Here is a 19,588-nt window from a genome sequence, read left to right on the forward strand (position 1 = left end):
TTTAAAGAAACACAACCCACTAATAACTCCCTGCAAGTAAATAATTAGCTCATCAGGGAAATAGGTTGTATCCCAGCCCTTTCCTTGCTCTGTCAGTTTTCTTCTTGATGGGGTTTTGGTTTATTGATTTAATGATGTGCATACACAGAGAGGATAATTGTAAATACGACCCCTGCAGTTGGATTCTGAAATGGCACAGCCTCGAACTCTTAGCACCTCATTCAGAGCCAATCTGCTCAATTAATTTCTCAGATTTTTTTTTAAGTGTTGCGCAGACTAGAACCAAATTAGTAATAGCAATTAATTTCAATGGGTCTGCTGAGGCTGGCATTGGTTAGAACCCTGAAACTATGTATATATGGCATTCCTGTCTGTCCCAAATCTCCCAAAATTCAGTTTTTTGGATTAGTACAAAGCTCTAGTGTTATGAGAGATGGAGAAAAATTATTTTCTATCCACCTTCTCCGTGCCTTAAATCATTTTATACACCTCTGTCATTACCTGCCCCCCTTCCCTTTTTTAAAATAAACTAATAAATCCACGGGTGGCGCTGTGGGTAAATGCCTCAGCGCCTAGGACTTGCCGATCGCATGGTCGGCGGTTCGAATCCCCACGGCGGGGTGCGCTCCCGTCGTTCGGTCCCAGCGCCTGCCAACCTAGCAGTTCGAAAGCACCTCCGGGTGCAAGTAGATAAATAGGGACCGCTTACTAGCGGGAAGGTAAACGGCGTTCCATGTGCTGCGCTGGCTTGCCAGATGCAGCTTGTCACGCTGGCCACGTGACCCGGAAGTGTCTCCGGACAGCGCTGGCCCCCGGCCTATAGAGTGAGATGAGCGCACAACCCTAGAGTCTGGCAAGACTGGCCCGTACGGGCAGGGGTACCTTTACCTTTAATAAATCCTAAATGCTGGTACATTTATTATAATTTATAGACGTAAACAGTAATTAATGACCATAGCAATATGTCCTCAGGCAAGCCTTTACCTGCCTACATCCTCGCCCCAATCAACATACCATCACACAACCATTACTGCAATATGATCGTAATGTTATATTTTTACAAGAGAATATTAACATTCGCTCCCAACGCTAATACTCCCTTAGGACTAATTCAGGTGCATTTCTCAACTCAATCCTGCCATCTACTGTGCAGCTCGGGAAATGCAAGTGTTCAGCGCCAGCCGGAGGGAACTCTGCTCTTATGCGGTTCCATGCAGGGATGTGCAACCGTCTGGGCTGTGCTAGGGCTGATGGAAGTTGTAGTCCAAGACATCGGGAGGACACAAGGTTGGGAGAAACTACCATAGGCCAATACGTATCCCCTCATTTGATAAGAAGAACCCGAGCTGATAGCAGCTTGCCCAAATTCACGCAGCTAATCCACAACTTTATGGGTTGAGATGAGGCCATGAGCAGGGAACCTTTTCCCCCCTGTCAAATTAGTCAAGGGCCACATTCCATCTGGGGTATTGTGTTGGGGGCTGTATACTCAATGATATCCAAGGCGACATGATGACCAAGTGCAACAATGCGATGTCAATATAAACTCTTTATATAATCTATACAGAACATTAAACAGTATGAAATACAGTGGTACCTCAGGTTAAGAGCTTAATTCGTTCTGGAGGTCCGTTCTTAACCTGAAACTGTTCTTAACCTGAAGCACCACTTTAGCTAATGGGGCCTCCCGCTGCTGCCACGCCGCTGCTGTGTGATTTCTGTTCTCATCCTGAAGCAAAGTTCTTAACCAGAGGTACTACTTCTGGGTTAGTGGAGTCTGTAACCTGAAGGGTCTGTAACCTGAAGCGTCTGTAACGCAAGGTACCACTGTATATGAAATATGCACTCTCTGCAAAACCAAATAACCAGAGATCTTATAAATCTCTGAAAGTCACAAAATATGCACTCTGGATGGATTCTCTTGAAAACATAGAACCAAATAAACATAAGTCTTATAAGTCTCTGAAAATCTTTGTAGACTATGCTAGTCTCTGAAAGAAGCAATGGATCAGATTCTTATCTGGTGAAAACAAGCCGTGAAGCTATGTTTTATGACGTCCGACGCTGCCGAAGTGGTCTGCAAACAGACATAGTGAACAGTGATTCCAGATATACCCACTGTTTTGTGGAATTCTTCTTCAGCAGAGCAGAAGGATTAAGAAATGCTTCATAAACCCATCTATATGGTGAATGGAATTGTATAACAACAATTGCTATGGAGCAGGGGTCATCAAGTTATATAAAGGGGGCTGTATACTGGCAGCTGACACAGCCAGAGACAAAAGTGGATGGAAACACCCCCCCCCTTCTGGGATAGCTCAGTCGGTAGAGCATGAGACTCTTAATCTCAGGGTCACAGGTTTGAGCCCCATGTTGGCTCAAAAATTCCTACATTGCAGGGGGTTGGACTGGATGACCCTTGGGGTCCCTTTCAGCTTTACAATTCTATTATTCTCTCCCTCTTTCTCTCTCTGCAACCCCCTGCAAACACTCTCCCCCCCATCCCTTCTCTCTCTCTTTGCCACCTTTTCTTTCTCTCTCTGCCACCCCTTATTTTTTCTTTGTCACCCCTCCCTCTGCCACTCCTTCTCTATATCTCTCTCCCTATGCCACCCCTCTGTTTCCCCCTGCCTGCCCACCAGGCTGCTTGAAGAGGGACAGGTGCCTCTTGCCAGAGGTCTGAAGTGTCAGGTCTCAAGGGTCAAAGGCTGCCCACCCCTGGAGCAGGATAGCTGAAATCCTGCCTCCTTCCATACTGTAATGAGTGCAGGGGTGCCAGACCCCCCCCAAAATTCCTTGATCTAGTAAATGTTAGAATTTAAGCAAGTGTCCTTGGGTGAAAATATAAGCCTGACCAGTTTCCCAATGAGGTACAGTGGTACCTCAGGTTACACACGCTTCAGGTTACATACGCTTCAGGTTACACACTCCACTAACCCAGAAATAGTGCTTCAGGTTAAGAACTTTGCTTCAGGATAAGAACAGAAATCAGGCTCCAGCGGCACGGCAGCAGCAGGAGGCCCCATTAGCTAAAGTGGTGCTTCAGGTTAAGAACAGTTTCAGGTTAAGAACGGACCTCCAGAACGAATTAAGTACTTAACCCGACGTACCACTGTAATCGCCTGGGAGATGAGCCATTAGAAAAACAAAAGGAAATGTAACGGTCCATTAAGAAAGGATAGGGAGCTCCCTGCCAGGTGCCAAAATGAATGGGGTCCCTCCTCCAGCTTAGCATTACTTAGAAGAACAAAAGCAAGGCTTTAGAGTTTAGAGTTGGCTGGAATATGACCTGAAGGGAAAAGGTTGCAGTCTGGTAAATGCGGCAAGCTGGAGAGAGGGTCAGAGCACAATGACTGAGATCTGGTTTTGGATCCAGGCTGTGCCTATCAGAGAAGCAAGATCCTGTGGGAGTGTTAGTGCTGTGAGCCCCTCCATCTCAGGCTCAGGTTACATATATGTGTAAATAAACCATATATCAGAAAGACACCACAGTCTCCACTGTCCCTCATTTCCAAAAGGAAACATGGAGCCTGGGTAAGCACACCTGGAACCCCTGGGATCTCGCACAACTCGGATAATGGCTTGGCATGCAACAATATGAACCAGTCTGCCTACTGAGAGCATTGTAAGAGGCCCCTTCTCCTGTGTGGCAGAATGGCCCCTGAAGTCTTCTTGCTTAGGGCCAGGGGGTTCAACTAGATGGCCCTTGGCATCCCTTCCAACTCTGCAGTTCTATGACCAGGAAGAGGTCCTCTTCAATGGCTGCACCCAGGCTCTGGGACCCTCCCAAGGGAAGCTCACCTCACCCCCTCCCTAGTGGCATCCATATCAGGGATGGGCCCTGCAGGTGTTCTTGGACTCCAATTCCCATCCCTCCCACCAGCCATTTTGAATCAAGATGGCGGAGAGAACTTTTCAAAGCTGCACTGATTTTAACCAGATTTTCCATGAGATCAAGGAGCAGGTTTTTGTCCTTGTTTGGATACGAATGGATCAAATCAAGATGGCAGGCTGAACTTTCAAAACTGCTCTGATTTTAGCCACTAGTTTAAAAACTGCACTGATTTCTTTGGGTTTTTGTGTGTGTGTTTTTAGACTTCCTGGGCAATGAAAGGCTGATACTAAATAATTGTAGCTTGACTAAAAATATTCCCACCAGCAAGCCTCAGGAAGATACCATGTTGGATCCATGTAAGAATCTATTTGCAAGTTTCACATCTTATACTTGAAATGTACCCAGGTGGTCTCTGTGTGCTTTTTCTGTGGGTGACGATGGAGAGAACCCACCTCGAAAACTGGATAATATGAAGCCCTGAATCGATAAAGGGAGCAAATATAACCAGCATTATATGAGTGAAGTAGGCACATGACTCCCCTCAAATAATAATGGGAACTGTAGTTTACCTCTCACAGAACTACAATTCCCAGCACCCTTCACATACTACAGTTCTCACTTGTGAGGAGGTCGATTTAAACCTATGGTGTGTACATCCTTGAAACTCATTGTGCCTTGAGGAGGCAAAACACTGTTTTGGGGCAACACAGCTAGAATAGAGAAACATCTAGGTCACAGATGGACTCCAGCCCTCAACAACCTGACCATTGGCTATGGCTGGGGCTGATGGGGGTTGGAGTCAGGCAGCACCTGGAGGCTCCCCAGCTTTCCCATCCCTGTTTTCTAGTTCCGACATCACTTGGATCTGGTCCACACATATTATATATACATCGACCAATGCCTCCAGGGACTTGGTACGTGCCAGGAAGCTGAGATTGCAATCCTATGACCTCCTTGCTTAGGAATAAGGTCCATTAGCTTCAGAAGGGCTGACTGCCAACTCCTGCGGAGGCTGGTGCTCATTGAGCAGAAGGCAGGGAGGCTAACAGTAGGTGGCGCCAGAGAAATGGCAGGCAGAGCCAAGTCATTCTAGTTTTGTCCCCCTCCTCCCCCCCTCCTTTTTGCTGAGTTCTGCAAGAGGCAACACTGAAACTTAGGGGGAGGGAGCTGACAGGTGGGGCCACCCCCCTTCTGGGCTGGATGTAAGTAAGAAGGCAGGCAGGAGGGAGCTGACTCAAGGCGGATTGAGGTTGGTGGAGCAGGGCTCCACTAACTTGGATTGCTTTCAAAAGATTATCAAACAAATTCATTGGTATCAATGGCTACTAACCAGGATGGCCGCGCTGTGCTCTGAATAGGAGCGGCTGGGATCTGCAACTGGGGAGAGTTCCCTTTTAGTCAAATCCTGCGTGCTGGTTTCCCCCAGGCACCTGCTTGGCCACTGTGAGAACAGGTAAAAGGTAAAGGTAAAGGGACCCCTGACCATTAGGTCCAGTCGTGACCGACTCGGGTTGCGGCGCTCATCATGCTGGACTAAACGGGGCCTGATGCTTAATTTTGTTCGCATCCCTGTGCGCCTCCAGGGGTGAAGTCAAACCACTGCGTTAGCACCACTGAAGTGACCACCCCGGGGCTCAAGCCTGGGCAGTTGTGTCTCGAGGTCCTGGGCTGCCCAGATGACAAGAAGACCACCCGCCCCTCGGCCTCACCAAAAAGGACCACCGTATGATGCCAAGGTGCATAGAACCGCGAAACGTCTGCAGGACTCCTCTTAAAGCAAAAGCAAGGCGCCTTCCCAAGTGACGTGAACATAAGATAGGAGAGGAGGAGCAGGAAGAGGCGCTCTCCGGAGTCGCGTGTGCTGCGTTCAGACGAGCAGCAGACCAGAACCCTTGACCGCGCGAATCACGGCGCAAACATGTGGGCATCTAGACAGTGCTTAGTCATGCCCCCAAGGAAGAGATGGAGGATTGGGGCGAAGCGGCTGGAGAGCTCCGGGAGGCGCTGAGGCGGAGGCCGCGTGTGGCCCCTGGCTTGGGCCTCGGGCGGGGGTGGCCCAGCGCGGGGAAGGCGGCCCTGGCTCGGTGCGGGCTCCCTTCCAGCCGCTAGGAGGAGGGCGGAGCCGGAGCTGAGCGCGCGGGCGGCGAGCGGAGAGCCCGGGGAAGGTGCGCGCCAGGCAGGCAGGCAAGCAAGCAAGCAGGCGAGGCGGCCGTCTCCATGCCCCGCTGCAGAGACTGGGCGAGTCGGCGCCGCTCCTGCCTCGGGGCCGCGGAGCCCCTCGCCCGCCCCTAACATGCGGCCGGGGCGCCTGCTGGCGGCGCCACGCGTGAACCATGCCAGGCTTGGCAGAAGAAGAGGGGGCGCAGCAGCCGGGGGCGGGGGAGCTCCCCACGCTCACCCCCGCGGGGGGACCCCCTCGGGAAGAGGTAAGGCCGGCCAGCCCCCGAAGCCCCGAGCCAGAGAAAGGCGCGCTTTGCGCTGCGCCCTGGGCGCACCGATTTGGAGACCCCGGGGGGCTTCTCCAAACTCCGGGAAAAGCGGGGTGGGGCAGGTGGTCGAGACTCCTGGATCGGGGCCCGCTTCTCCGAGCTTCGGCCCACTTACCCCACCCCCGATGGTGGGCGAGGCTGCGTGGGGGTGGGTGTTTTGGGTGGGGGGGGAAGGGAGACAACGGCGGTTTTGCTGCAGGGAACACGTGCTGCTTTGTGTCTTATTAATAGCCAGACGGGGGTTAAAAATAAACGGGGATGGGGGGGGAGCGGGTAGAGGGGACGGTGCGAGCAGGGCTTCATTTGTCCCATCATCACCATAGGAGACCCTCCCCCCCCAATTCCTCGCCTCCACCACCACCCTCGGCAGCATCGCAGGGATTTTTTTTTGCCGCGTTGTCATTTGGAGTTGTGTATTGTGCGCGTCCAGAAAGGGGTGACGGCGGCGGGTTTTCGCGGGGGATTCCGAGCTCGGGGATGGAGGGAGGGAGAGAAATCGGTTAGGGCTGGAGGAAGCCTTCATGGATCTGCAAAGAAAGGGGTGTGTGTTTTGCTACCGGCGTTGGGGGAGGGGGTCGTGGCGGGTGGGGTGGGGGGAAACGTCCGCCCGCACGAAGTTCTGCATTGCACCAGAAGCAGGAAACGTCCTTCTCTCCGCTTTGCTGCTCGCTCTCTCGCTCTCTCTTTTTTTCCCCTGCTGGTGGCAGCGACTCCTGATGGGAATGATGGAGGGATTGTCTCTGAAGAAAGGGGAGTTGTCGGGGGTGGGAGACAAAGCGAGCAGGCAAAGGGACGAGGGAGGGGTGGTGGCTTGGTGGGGTTTTTAATGTGAGGGGCGTCCGATGGCGAGGGGGAGAAAATCTTGCCACCAAGCCTTGCAGGTGGAAGAGGAATAATGAAAAAAGGGGGAGGAAAGGCTGTATTTTGGGAGATGATTGCGCACCATTGGGAGTTGATGATGGTGCAACCTTTCCACCATTTCTCTCCTAAGCCTGCAGAAAAAGCTGGTGTTAGGTGTCTTGTGGCAAGAGGAGAGAGATAAATGGGAACAGTTTCTCCTTTAGCTGATGGGAGAAAATTCAGATTTATCTGGAGGACAAACCTGCCCCGCTTCCTTCCTCCAAAGCTCCCCAGATCAATATCCCCACGCACGCACACGTATTTATTGTTTGTTTACTTACAGGAGGGGTTTATACCCCGCCCTTTTGCGAAAGAAAAAGGCTTTCCGACAGTGGCTTGCAAAAGTCATTCAGAGACAATCCCTGCCCTCAAGCTTTTTAATCTGAAGAGACATGACACACAAGGAAAAAGGAACGGGGAGGGAGGAGGATAAAGCAAGCTTAAACACAAGTGCACAAGTTACATGTTTTAAAATGCAGTTGAGAGCCCTAGCTGGTGCTAGCAGCATTTCTGGGTTTCTTGGCCTTGATAAACAGAGCCCGCCTGCTCGGATCCAGGAGCAGAACTGATGACAACATCCAGGCCAGGAAAACAAGGTAGCTCCTGCAGTACAGCCTGATAGTTGGTGGTTGCTAGAATCCACACAGAAGCGAGCTTATTGGAGTCACCCATCTGCCTCATCAACAACTGAGGCAATATTTAAAGTACAGGGAGCTGAAATGGGAAGGAGAATGTTTTTGGTAAGATGTCTAATGGATTTGCTCAAAGAACATAATAAGAGCCTGCTGGATCACGCCGATGGCCTATCTAGTCCAGCGTCCTGTTCCTTGCAATGGTCAACTAGGTGTCTTGAATCTGCAAGCCGGACCTTAATTGCAACAGCATCTCTTCCTGCTTACGATTCTCATCATCTGGCATTCAGAGGCCCCATCTGCACTTCAGGCAATATCACACCGCTTTAAACAGTCCTGGCATCCCCCAAAGAATCCTGGGAAGTGAAGTTTGTTAAGGGTGCTGACAGTTGTTCGGACACCCCTATTCCCCTCACAGAGCTGCAGTTCCCAGAGTTCCCTGGGACGAAGGATATATTGTGTAACTACCCTTGCAACAGCAGTTGTTAACAGACACCCCTGTTCCTCACAGGACCAAATGCCCAGAGTGAATTAATGGTCAGTTCATCTGCCCAGGGTGCTCTGGGAATTGTGGCTCTGTGAAGAGGAATGGGGGAGTCTCTTAAAGGATTGGCTGCTAAGTCACTCTGGGAATTGTAGCTGTGCACAAGGAACAGGGGTCTCCAAACAGCGCTCGGCACCCTTAACAAACTGCAGTTCCCAAGATTAAGTCAGGACAATTGAAAGTGACAGGATATTGCTAGCCTTCTAGCCTCCGACTCTTCACCTTACATCTTTCAAGGTCCTTCATGGTCCCTCTTCTTGAGCTGCCTCTTTCCTGTCTGCCAATTCCAGTGTCCTTCACCCCCCGTATCAGCCTGATCCTGCCAAGCGGTGGCACCAACTATTTTCCCTGCCTGGGCTGAGATGACAGTTGTTCTGAGCCCCAGTAGAATATAAGGCAAAGCCCATTCTGCCACATTGGCCCAGTGGATCCTCCTGTCTGGTATGGGGTGGACCAGTGGCCCTTTGGATCTTGTTGGACTCTAACTCCCATCAGTCCCAGCCAGCATGGCCGATGGTCAGGAATGATGGGAGTTGGAGTCCAGCATCATCTGGAGCAGGGTTTCCCAAATGTGGGTCTCCAGCTGTTGCTGGACTACAACTCCCATCATCCCTAGCTAGCAGGACCAGTGGTCAGGGATGATGGGAGCTGTAGTTCAAAAACCGCAGGAGACCCAAGTTTGGGAAACACCGTCCTTCCTGCTCTGATCTATTATAAGAGTTTGGATTTGATATCCCGCTTTATCACTACCCTAAGGAGTCTCAAAGTGGCTAACATTCTCCTTTCCCTTCCTCCCCCACAACAAATACTCTGTGAGATGAGAGGGTCTGAGAGACTTCAGAGAAGTGTGACGAGTCCAAGGTCACCCAGCAGCTGCATGTGGAGGAGCAGGGAAGCGAACCCGGTTCCCCAGATTACGAGACTACCGCTCTTAACCACTACACCACACTGGCTCTCAAACTAGAAAAAGACATAAAGCAGTGGCTATGATCTATTATGACAGTGAAGGCTAGACGTTAGTCCTGCCAGGCAGGAAGGGGGTCTTGATGGCTTCTCTCCTCCAGGAGGCAGTGATGGCCGCCATCTTGGATGGACACTGTGAGAACAGGATGCTGGACTAGTTAGGCCACTGGACTGATTCAGCAGGCTCTCTTTCTGCTGGTGTCTTGATGGGTGAAGCCAAGGATTGCCAACATTTTGTGCCCAGTGGGCACATTCTGAATTTTGAGAGGTTGCTGGTGGCACCAGTCACAAATCAATAGCTCTGTGGGTGTGGGTGTGGCGTAACACAAAATGGCTGCCACAGGGAGCACAACATAACATGAACTTGGAGAGATGGCCACCTCTGGCAACCTTACGTTTCCTGCGGGATGTCAGCAGCGTCCTGCTGGCCCTGATTGTGAAGATCACACAATATTGATTACATACACACAGGCCCTGGCGCTGCTTCTGCCTAACAGCAACAGGGAGCAGTCTTCAGCGCCAGGAGAAATATACAAGGCAGCTGCAATGCAATCTCACTTCACATAAATCGCTTAGAAGGTTACCTGCACATTTTGCCACATTTTGTGCTTTCCAGGAGAGCTAGAGATTTTTAAAGAAAGAATGAAATGAAATGGGAGCTCTGAGCCTTTGGTGGTGCTGGGTTGGCGATTCCTGGGCTAAGCCCCCCACAGCTTTCAGGGGCACCTGTATTTCAGTGCTGCAAGATCCTTGTATCCTAGATCCCATGAGCACCTAAAAATTTGGCATTTCAAGTATCTAAAACATTTTTTCAAAAATCTTGACTCGGGTCAGTGCCCGAATATTGTTGGGGAGAAAGAATCTTAACCATATCTTTATAGAATTATGATTAAATAACATAGTCAAATCAGTAATTTAAAAAATACCCTTCAGGCATACTGTGCACTTAAGCAACTAGAAGCAGATATACTTCCTATGATGCCCTGTCCATTTCCCATAATTCCTTGTGCCCCCCCACCCTACTGGCCAGGAGTAGTAGTGCAGGCCAGTGCCATGTTGTGTGTTCCAGTCTGGATGGAAATTCTATTAATATCGACATGAGAAATTAAACAAGGGGGCTCTCAGCTTGTTTTCTTCAACATCTGTGGGGTAGTGCGGCCCTTTTCAGAGCTAGGTGCCCGTGCAGTTTGTGGGCCTGATTATTGATTCCCCCCCAGTCTGGTTTTAGTGTTTTCATTCCTGTTTATACACTTGGCAGAACTGAGTGTGGGCTGAACCACATCAGGCTTTTGCTTGCAGCTGGTGGGAGGAGTTTTGCATGATTAAATGTAATTCCACTAAAATAAAGCACATGTCACTGCATATAGAAATCTAGCAAGCCAAGGAGAAAACTTAAGCGGAACGCTTTTCCCTGACGCTCTGGCTTTTTACATGCAGGGAGCTTGCTGCGTACTTTTCTTTAAAACAAAAACCAGTATAGAAATTATGACGGTGATAATGATAAAACTCATTGGGGGAAAAGGTGCCTAGGCATTCTGTTGTGGAGACCAAACCAAGGTTTAAGGTGCCCTTTGGCTTATAGATCTGAGTTTCTAACACTTCTCTGAGGAACTGGATTCTGGACTCCATAAGCTTTTTAGTTCAACCAAGCCGCAGTCCTCTTACACTCTCATTGAGTGTTTTCCTTCCTCTTCTCTACCTCCTGCTCTCTGAGTGCAGGACTGCAAATGGACAAGCTCCTTCCCAATGCCTCTCCCTGCCCCCCCCAGGGACCACCCTAATAGCCATTTGCTCTTGGCACATTTCCCAGAAGCCTTTGCCAAAACCTTTGCGTCCTGGGATGGGAAACCAGGGTGGGAGGATGTGGGCAGCGCTGGTCCGAGGCAGAACGACTATTGGCGCATAAACCCAGAGCATCGCTTCCCACAACAGAGGGCGCAGTTCGCGAGGGAGATGGGCCAACCATAAACCTCGTTGAAAAGTTTTAAGCCAGATGATCCACGTGCCAGGAGCATGGTTCGATCTGTGTCAGGAGGACAGTGACCACACACAAAATGAAAACACACCCCTGCTCGCCTAACCTGGAACCAGTGTGGTTGTAATAAAACCCAGGGGTGAGGGGTGGGGACAAGGACCGGACAGCAGTACAGTTTCTGTAGGTTCAGAAGTTTGTTGGGGTCTGAATGGAGCCTCCATGCTCAGGAGCAGTCTACCCCCAATGCTAAAGGGTTTCCAATGGAAGGAAGACATGCTGGTTTCCTAGAAACACCAACCTATTCTCCACGAGAAGCAGGGTACTGGGTTAGACCCTTTGGGTCTGATGTAGCAACAGCGTTCTTCTTAATGTCCCTAAAAAGACTGCTCCCCTCCAGTGTTGGCTAAACAGCCTAAATCCAAGTCGTGTGCTGTGTTCCTTGATGTGTCTAGTAGTTCTGATAACGGCAACAGCAAGATGTGGCCAGGCCTGTCATTCATCATAGCTGCCAGGATGCAGGAAAGCAGGAGAAACTTGTTTCTCTTAACGATCAGATGGTCAGAATCCTGCCAATATGCTTTCTTCCATATACCAGTACTTTCCAGGCTGGTCTATTAGGGCAACTGGGGCACTGCCCCATTAAGCTCTGCCTGCCTTCTTACTTCCAGCCAGTCTAGAGGGATGACTTTGCCTGTCCTCCTCCTCCTAAGTCTCAGTGTTGCCCCTTGGAGAACTCAGCAGGGAGGAGGAGGAGGATGTGGAAGAAGCTGGAATTCATTGGCTCTGCCTGTCACTGGCTCTCTAGCTCCCCCTACTGTTGGGCTCCCTGCCTTCCACCCTACCAATCCCAGTGGGCACCAGCAGGATGACTAGCGACTTGCGTTGTATATGCTGTTTTTAACAGAACCTGGGCATTCAGGGACAGGGTCTGGAATATCTAGCTGTCAGGGAGCCAGCCAGCAATAAATCACACAAGGGTACACAAATTTAACTCTTTATTAGCAGAAACAAGGCCTTCTCAGGGCAGCTGAGCCTACTGAGCACAGCAACTCTTCTTGGTAGGCCTTGCCCCTATGAGGCAGTTGTGGAGGCTGAGGATCTCCACCTTCCCACAGCTGCCTAAATCTCCTCTGCGTCCTTCCCAAGCCACCTGATACTCAGCCTACTTGCCTATCTCTGCTCCTTTCTCTTCATACCTCTTCTGGTCCTAGGAGTCGCCCCCATGGATCAGTTGCAGAGAAGTCCCTGCATCCCCATAGCCAGCTATGTCTTCTCGTCTCTCCAGGGTTTCCTCCCAAGCAATCAGAAACTGCGCCTTTGTGCCTGTCTTTCCTCTTCCTGGGGGGGGGGACAGGGGGGGAGCTTGTTGCAGCAGGAGTGGGAGACACCCGTGACTCTTCACAAGCCTCACCCATCTGCTTCTTGGCCTCCCTTCTCCAGCTTCTGACTCTGACTCTGGACTGCCACAGTCTCCCCACTCACTAAACCCTGCTGCCTCTTCACCATCTGACACCTCTTCCCCACAGTCTTCTCCCTCTGACCCACAACTATTCCCTGAGCTCTGAGCCTTCTCACCTTAGTGGTTCCCCAGCTGGTTGTTGTTGTTGTTGTTTATTGAATTTATATACCGCCCTATACCTGGGGGTCTCAGGGCGGTTCACAGAATAAAATCAATATATAAAACCACAAAATCCCTAACAGAAATAAAAACAACAACCCAATAGCCCCCCCCCAAAAAACCACTTTAAAAGGGCATAGGATGTTAATCGGATCAACCAAAGGCCTGATTAAAAAGGAATATTTTTGCCTGGTGCCTAAAGGTATAATGAAGGCGAACTTCTCTGGGGAGAGCATTCCACAGACAGGGAGCCACTGCAGAGAAGGCCCCTTCTCGTGTTGCCACCCTCCGGACCTCTCAAGGAGGGGGCACACGAAGGAGGGCCTCGGAAGGTGATCTCGGGGTCCGGGTAGGTTCATATGGAAAGAGGCGGTCCTTGAGGTATTGGGGTTCCTCCACCATTCCTCTACGGCCGGCCAGCCCGTGACACTAACCTACCATTTTGTTTTTCTCTGTCTCTCTCTCTGAGCAGCAGCGCCCCCTCAAGCAATCTCTGAGCAGCTCCCTCTGCCGTGAGTCCCACTGGAAATGCCTGGTGCTGACGCTGCTGATGTACGGCTGCTTTGGCGTCATGGCCTGGTGCCGCCTCTCGACGGTGACGCGCCTGAACTACGTCGACTCCTACCGCGATGCCTCCCTGGTCTACCACGACAGCCCGTGCTCCAACGGCTACATCTACATCCCCCTGGCCTTCCTGGGGATGCTGTACGTGGTCTACCTGGTGGAGTGCTGGCACCGCTTCGCCAAGGGCCAGATGCAGTACCGCGTGGACACGGCCAGCGTCTACGAGAAGGTGCAGCGCATGCAGCAGGCCACGCCCTGCATCTGGTGGAAGGCCATCAGCTACCACTACATCCGCCGCACGCGGCAGGTCACCCGCTACCGCAACGGCGACGCCTACACCACCACACAGGTCTACCACGAGCGCGTCAACACCCACGTGGCTGAGACCGAGTTCGACTACGCCGGCCACGGCGTCAAGGACGTCTCCAAGGAGCTGCTGGGCCTCTCAGATTACCCTGTCACCAAGCTGCGCTTCACCAAGTGCTTCAGCTTCGCCACGGGGGAGGCCGAGGCGGCCTACCTCACCCAGCGGGCCCGCTTCTTCGGCGAGAACGAAGGCCTGGACGACTACATGGAGGCCCGCGAGGGCATGCACCTCAAGAACGTGGACTTCAAAGAGCACATGATGGTTTTCCCCGACCCCGGGCGTCCGCCCTGGTACACCCGCCGGTGGGTCTTCTGGCTGGCCTCCTTCCTTCTCCTCTCCTGGCCCTTGCGGGTGCTGGCGGAGTACCGCACCGCCAACGTCCACTACCACGTGGAGAAACTCTTTGGGGCGGACGACGGGCCCAGCCCGCTGGACGCGGTGGGCGGCTACGTCCGGCGCATCTCCCGCGTCAACACGGTGGACATGACCGAGCTGGAGTGGCACATCCGCTCCAACCAGCAGCTGGTGCCCAGCTACTCGGAGGCCGTTCTCATGGACTCCACCGTGGTGGCCGGGGCGGCCTACCTGCGCAGCTGCCAGCGCTGCCGCCGGACTGTCAGCAGCAACTCCTTGCCCTCGCGCGGCACCCGGGCCCTGTACGCCCGGCTGCCCTTCAGCTGCAGCCGCTTCTCGCTGAGCGGAGCCCGGCGCTGCGGGGGGATCCTGCGCAGCCTGAGCGGCAGCCATGTGGGCAGCAGCATCGAGACGGAGCCCCTCGAGAGCCCCCCCTGCTACCAGGACGCGCTCTACTTCCCCGTGCTGATCGTGCACGGCGGGGAGGGCTGCCACCGCAATGGGCAGAGGCCGGGCCCCGCGGGGAGGGCCTCAGGGACTCCACTGTGACCCCAGAGAGAGAGGAGCCCCACCGGGTGGGAAGATGAAATGGAAAAGCAACCCAAAAGCCTCCGCCCTGGCTTGTTCCCTTATTACCTGAGTGCCCCTGCAAAAAAACAAAAACAAAAAATGGGCTGTAGGTTGATTTGGCCCACCCATTTCCAACCCCCTCTAAGTTATCTGGGGAATGGGGAAACGAAGGACCCTTTTTGTGTGTGTGAGTGTGTGTGTGCACGCGCACGTGTGTGCAAACAGAGCCAGTTGTGCCAAAGCTGGCTTGTTTTGCACAACCCATTGCTTCAAAACAAAATGCCCTTCTTCTTTTTCTTAGAACGTGGTTGTTCAACAAGTTTTATGAGAATGGAAGGAAGTGGGGGACGGGACATAGAGGAAGGGGTGTCTGGCTTTGAAGCAGGCCGTTTCTGGGGCTGAGGGAGAGAGGAGAGACCAAGAGCAACATGGGGTATGTGAACCTCTGTGTTTGGGCTGCTTTAGAAGCCTTGACATCACTTCTCCCCTTAAGTTTTGTTTTTTTACTCTGCACCACTGAGCCCTCCATGATCACGAGGGCTAAGCATCACACTCAGGGTGTCAGGAGGCCTGCAGATCTTTCTGGCATTGTAGTTACAGGAGACTGACTGCTCCTGGCCTTTAGATGCATTAAAAGGGGGGCGGGTTAGAGGATTCCCTTCTGAAGCCTGACTGGGAGTTGGGTGGCCCCATTTTTCACCAGTTGAGGATCTGTGCCTTTGAACAGCTTTGTAACAGGGAGAGATCAAAGGGCCAGGCGCCTTGACCCACCCCAGTTTTTTTTGCCTGCCGTTTAAAACGACAACACCACACATGCACACCTTTCTTTGTGGGCTCAGCTCCTTGGCTACCTAAATGTAGCCTCTGGGTTCAAGGACAGTGCAGGCAACTCCCCGGTTATGTGCAATCAAGGCACCCGAGCTTCGCCACAAACCCAGAAGTGGCAAAAACGTCCTTTAAAGAGTGCGATAGTTGCAAAAATAGCGCCCAGCAATCTCAGGAGCCTTTGACCTCTGAGGCCTGTGGAAAGTTGGGAGTTTGAGTGAGGTGGTTTGGAGGGAGCAATTGTGGTGAAGTTTGGTGCATTATTTTTTAAAGGGTTTTTTCCAGAAGTTCAGGTGGCGTTTACAGGCTTTTTCAACAGCGTTCCCAAAACACGCAATTTCAGTTAAAGGCCTTGGGATGTAACCAACGCGTAAAAATGGGGGATTGCCTGTATGCCTTCGAACGCCAGGTGCTGGGGACAGGTAAATGGGGAGAGCTCTTGCCTTCCTGCCTCGCTGGTCAGCTGTCAGAAACGGGATACTAGACTAGACGGACTTTGAGTCTCATTCAGGGAGACGGTACTTCGCTTCCAAAGTAAGCTGTCGGGGCAGGCGAATGCTCTCGCTTTTGGCTATCCATCCATCAAAAGCTTTGTGCAGAATCGACGGACCAAATGTTATTGCGGAAGGGGGGGGACACCTCCACCGCAAAAAAAAAAAAGAGTAACTGAACGGCTTCAGGAATCCTGGGACCAGACAGGGCCGGTCCTCCCATTGGGTAGAATGAGGTGGCGGGTGTTGGGGGCGCTGGGGGTGGAGCCCTATTCAGCTGTTCCTCCTGATTGGCTGTCCAGCAGTGACACTTCCTTGGTTGCTTGTGTGACTGGCTGTGTTGCCTGTTCTCGGCACAGCCTAACGGGAAAACTTTGCTGGCTCAACAAGGAAAAGCAGAAAAGCAACCAGCCCCAGCCGCACACTCCAGGAAGCGTTTTGTAAGCGCGTGTGTGCCTTGGCTCCTGGAAGTGCTGCTCTTTGCAGTGTCTGAGCTGGCAGGGCAGTGAGTGAGCGGTGGGAGGAGGCTGGAGCTTGAGTGTGGGCCACAGAGCTGGCCCCCTAAACTAGCCTGCGGCCCTCAGGTGCCTCTGTAGCTAGCAGGGAAGCTATCGCCTACTGAGTTGGCTTGCATACGTGAAAAGCAAGATTCCTAGGGACGTAGCCATCATTCAGTAGTTCAGGGCTGCTGAGGATCCTGGAAGGTGGAAAAGGATGTTGGACCTAGGCTATAAAGCAAGACAGGACTTGGCTGACCTGTCCTGGCTTGCAGTGGAGGGCCCAGGCGCACATTCTCCATACAGTCATTCATGCCTGTCTCCTGTGGTTGTGGGCCCTTTCCACACCGTTCGTTGTGGCCAGCTATGTTCTCCTCAGGAGCAGAGGCACTGGTTTTTCAATGCTAAATTAGTCACACCCAATCGTTTTAACGGATCTGCCTTGAATGCTGGGAACACCACCACACAGTTAAAACGGCCCTTGAACTTCCACCAAAGAATCTCAGGTACTGTTGTTTGTCAGGGGGGCTGAGAGTTGTTAGGAGACCCCCTTGGTGCCACAGTTCCCTGCACCCTAAGTAAACTACAGTTCCCAGAATTCTTTGGGGGCAAGGAGACACGGCTTAAGGTGGCAGGAGGGTGTTTTTGCATATCTGGTGTGGGTGCGACCTTGGGACAGCCACAGATTTAGGCTGGCTTAACAATTGGTTCTCCCTTTTCTGAGCAAATGACGGGAGCACCATTTTAATTTTTCTTTTAATGAGGCTTGGGCTAATTCTGAGCACTCCTGGAATGCCGCCATCCTCCGGGGAGGGTGGGAGCCTCAGCAAAGCCAATAACAAGCTTGTAGTGTAGATACACCCTGGAGTAGCTCAGTAGGTTGAGCATGAGACTCTTAATCTTAGGTTCATGGGTTCGAGCCCCAGTTGGGAAAAAGATCCCCGCCCTATGGGGCTGGGTTGGATTAGGTGACCCTTGTGGTCCCTTCAGACTCTACGATTCTATAAAAAAGTTTATAAACAAACACATTTGCTTTCTTCCTGCCTCTTCCAGTATTCTGGATCCCAACCATTGTTCCATGTTCCTGAGATAGGACTTTTCTGGACTGTAGTGGTTCTGCCTCTCCCCAAATCTTAAGGAGGCAGGGCTTCTTCCAGCCTTCAAATGGCCTCCTGCCAGGGACTTTTTAGTTGTGGCTCCTGCATTGCTGCAGGTTATGTCAAGGGGTGGGACACACACCCTTTTTCCGGACTTCCTGATGCTCCTTAGACTCTACCATGCGCAGGCTACAATGCTCTCACCTCGTGAGGAAAGCATGTGTGTGCGTGAAGGGACCGGCGTGTGAGTGTCCGGGGGGAGATGTTGCCATTCCCGACCCCACCATCCCATTATTATGACGGGGGGGGGGGTGTCTCCACATTTGACAGGCCCAAAGAGTCCCAGGTGGGGGCCTCCATCGCCATGCTGTTGTAACTTCAGTGTGAGTTTGCATCGAGACCACCGGCTTCTTCCTGTTTTCCTGGGGGACGGGGTGGGGGGGTGGCGAGGTATAGAAGCTCCCCCCCCCACACACATTCTCCCTCCCTCCTGCTCTCTCTCCTCCCGTCTCCATGCCAACACAGGCGCAATTCAAGAGAAGAGACTCTTTTTATTGTGCAACATGAATGTGGACGTGGAACTGTTAACCTAAATCGGAGGGTGTGGGGGTGGGGCGACGTTGGGACTTGTTGATGTTGGAGTGAAATAAAAATTACTTCGAGTCCCTCGCTCATAGGACAATAAAGATCTTTCGAGGTAGGCAGGCTCTCGTGTCCTTTTGGGGGTCTTCTGGATGGGGGGAGCGGGAGGGGAAACATTGGAAAGGAAGATTGGGGTTCAGGGACTCTCAACTCCCATCAGCCCCCAGCCAGCATGCCCAGTGGCAAGGGATGATGGGAGTTGTAGTCCAACAGCCTCTGAAGGTTCTGAGCCTCCTATATGCAGGGTTAAACCACAGTGCCTAGGACTTGCCGATCAGAAGGTCAGCGGTTCGAATCCCCGCGACGGGGTGAGCTCCCGTTGCTCGGTCCCTGCTCCTGCCAACCTAGCATTTCGAAAGCACGTCAAAGTGCAAGTAGATAAATAGGTACCGCTCCGGTGGGAAGGTAAACGGCGTTTCCGTGCGCTGCTCTTAGTCATGCTGGCCACATGACCCGGAAGCTGTACGCCGGCTCCCTCGGCCAATAAAGCGAGATGAGCGCCACAACCCCAGAGTCGGTCATGACTGGACCTAATGGTCAGAGGTCCCTTTACCTTTTACTGACCTGTGACCTCTCAAATATACCTGCCACCTGCTGTTGCAGCCAAGTTGGGGCTGAGCCAACGGAGTGATTGACAGGCACTCGAACCTATGAAGGGTGACTTAACACTGGGGTGGCTTCTGCCAGCTTTCTGCAGCCTGGTGCCCTCTCTGGGTGTTTTAGACTGTAGCCAAGGGCCAGGCACAGAAGCTGGGAGGGCCACATTCTGCCCCTTTCCTAACCTTGGTCTGTAGTGACCACCAGCAGGCTCTCTGGCATTTCTCAGCCCTAGGGATGGTGGGGATCAAATGGGGGTTCTTAGCCATGCAAACCACAGCTCTTTCCCTTTTGAGTTAGCCTCTTAGCCAGGGGTCGGCAAGGCTTACTAGGCATGAGCTGGAACACAAATGCAGAGATCATCTGTGGGCCAGGCCAGCACAGCATGACACCGAAAATTGCGTCTGCGCATGCCCAGACGCCAAAAATTGCTTCTGCGCAGAAGCGATTTTTGGAGCCGTGGAAGAGAGTTCCCCCCCTCCCACCGCGCAGCACGTAGAGACTCGTTGAGTGGGTGGCTCGGTTCGGGGGTGACTCATGGACCGGTTACTGGGGTCAGCAAACTTTTTCAGCAGGGGGCCAGTCCACTGTCCCTCAGACCTTGTGGAGGGCCGGACTATATTTTGGA

The 19,588-nt window shown here is 52.3% G+C and overlaps 1 protein-coding gene across 3 annotated transcripts; it reads left to right on the forward strand.

Moving 5' to 3' along the window:
* Window positions 1-5,651: 5,651 nt before the first annotated feature.
* On the forward strand, window positions 5,652-18,421 carry TMEM151A (transmembrane protein 151A). Of its 3 annotated transcripts, none has more exons than XR_008327984.1 (3): window positions 5,652-6,261; window positions 13,429-16,577; window positions 16,614-18,421. XR_008327984.1 is itself a non-coding variant. In XM_053368590.1 (2 exons), the coding sequence occupies exons 1-2, from the start codon at window positions 6,169-6,171 to the stop codon at window positions 14,788-14,790; spliced, it is 1,455 nt and encodes a 484-aa protein (XP_053224565.1). In that variant the 5' UTR covers window positions 5,652-6,168; the 3' UTR covers window positions 14,791-18,421. The 3 variants fall into 3 exon arrangements, 1 of the variants encoding a protein (XP_053224565.1); XR_008327983.1 differs by having other exon boundaries at window positions 13,429-16,388; window positions 16,433-18,421; XM_053368590.1 differs by having other exon boundaries at window positions 13,429-18,421.
* The last annotated feature ends 1,167 nt before the right edge of the window (window positions 18,422-19,588 follow it).

This window comes from Podarcis raffonei, chromosome 16 (genome assembly GCF_027172205.1).
Source record: "Podarcis raffonei isolate rPodRaf1 chromosome 16, rPodRaf1.pri, whole genome shotgun sequence".
In the NCBI taxonomy this organism is placed as follows: Eukaryota; Metazoa; Chordata; class Lepidosauria; order Squamata; family Lacertidae; genus Podarcis; species Podarcis raffonei.

Coding starts and splice junctions, on each gene's coding strand:
- TMEM151A (XM_053368590.1), top strand. CDS start 6,169: ATGCCAGGCTTGGCAGAAGAAGAGGGGGCGCAGCAGCCGGGGGCGGGG. Junction 6,262..13,428: donor GGGGACCCCCTCGGGAAGAG/GTAAGGCCGGCC, acceptor CTCTCTGAGCAG/CAGCGCCCCCTCAAGCAATC.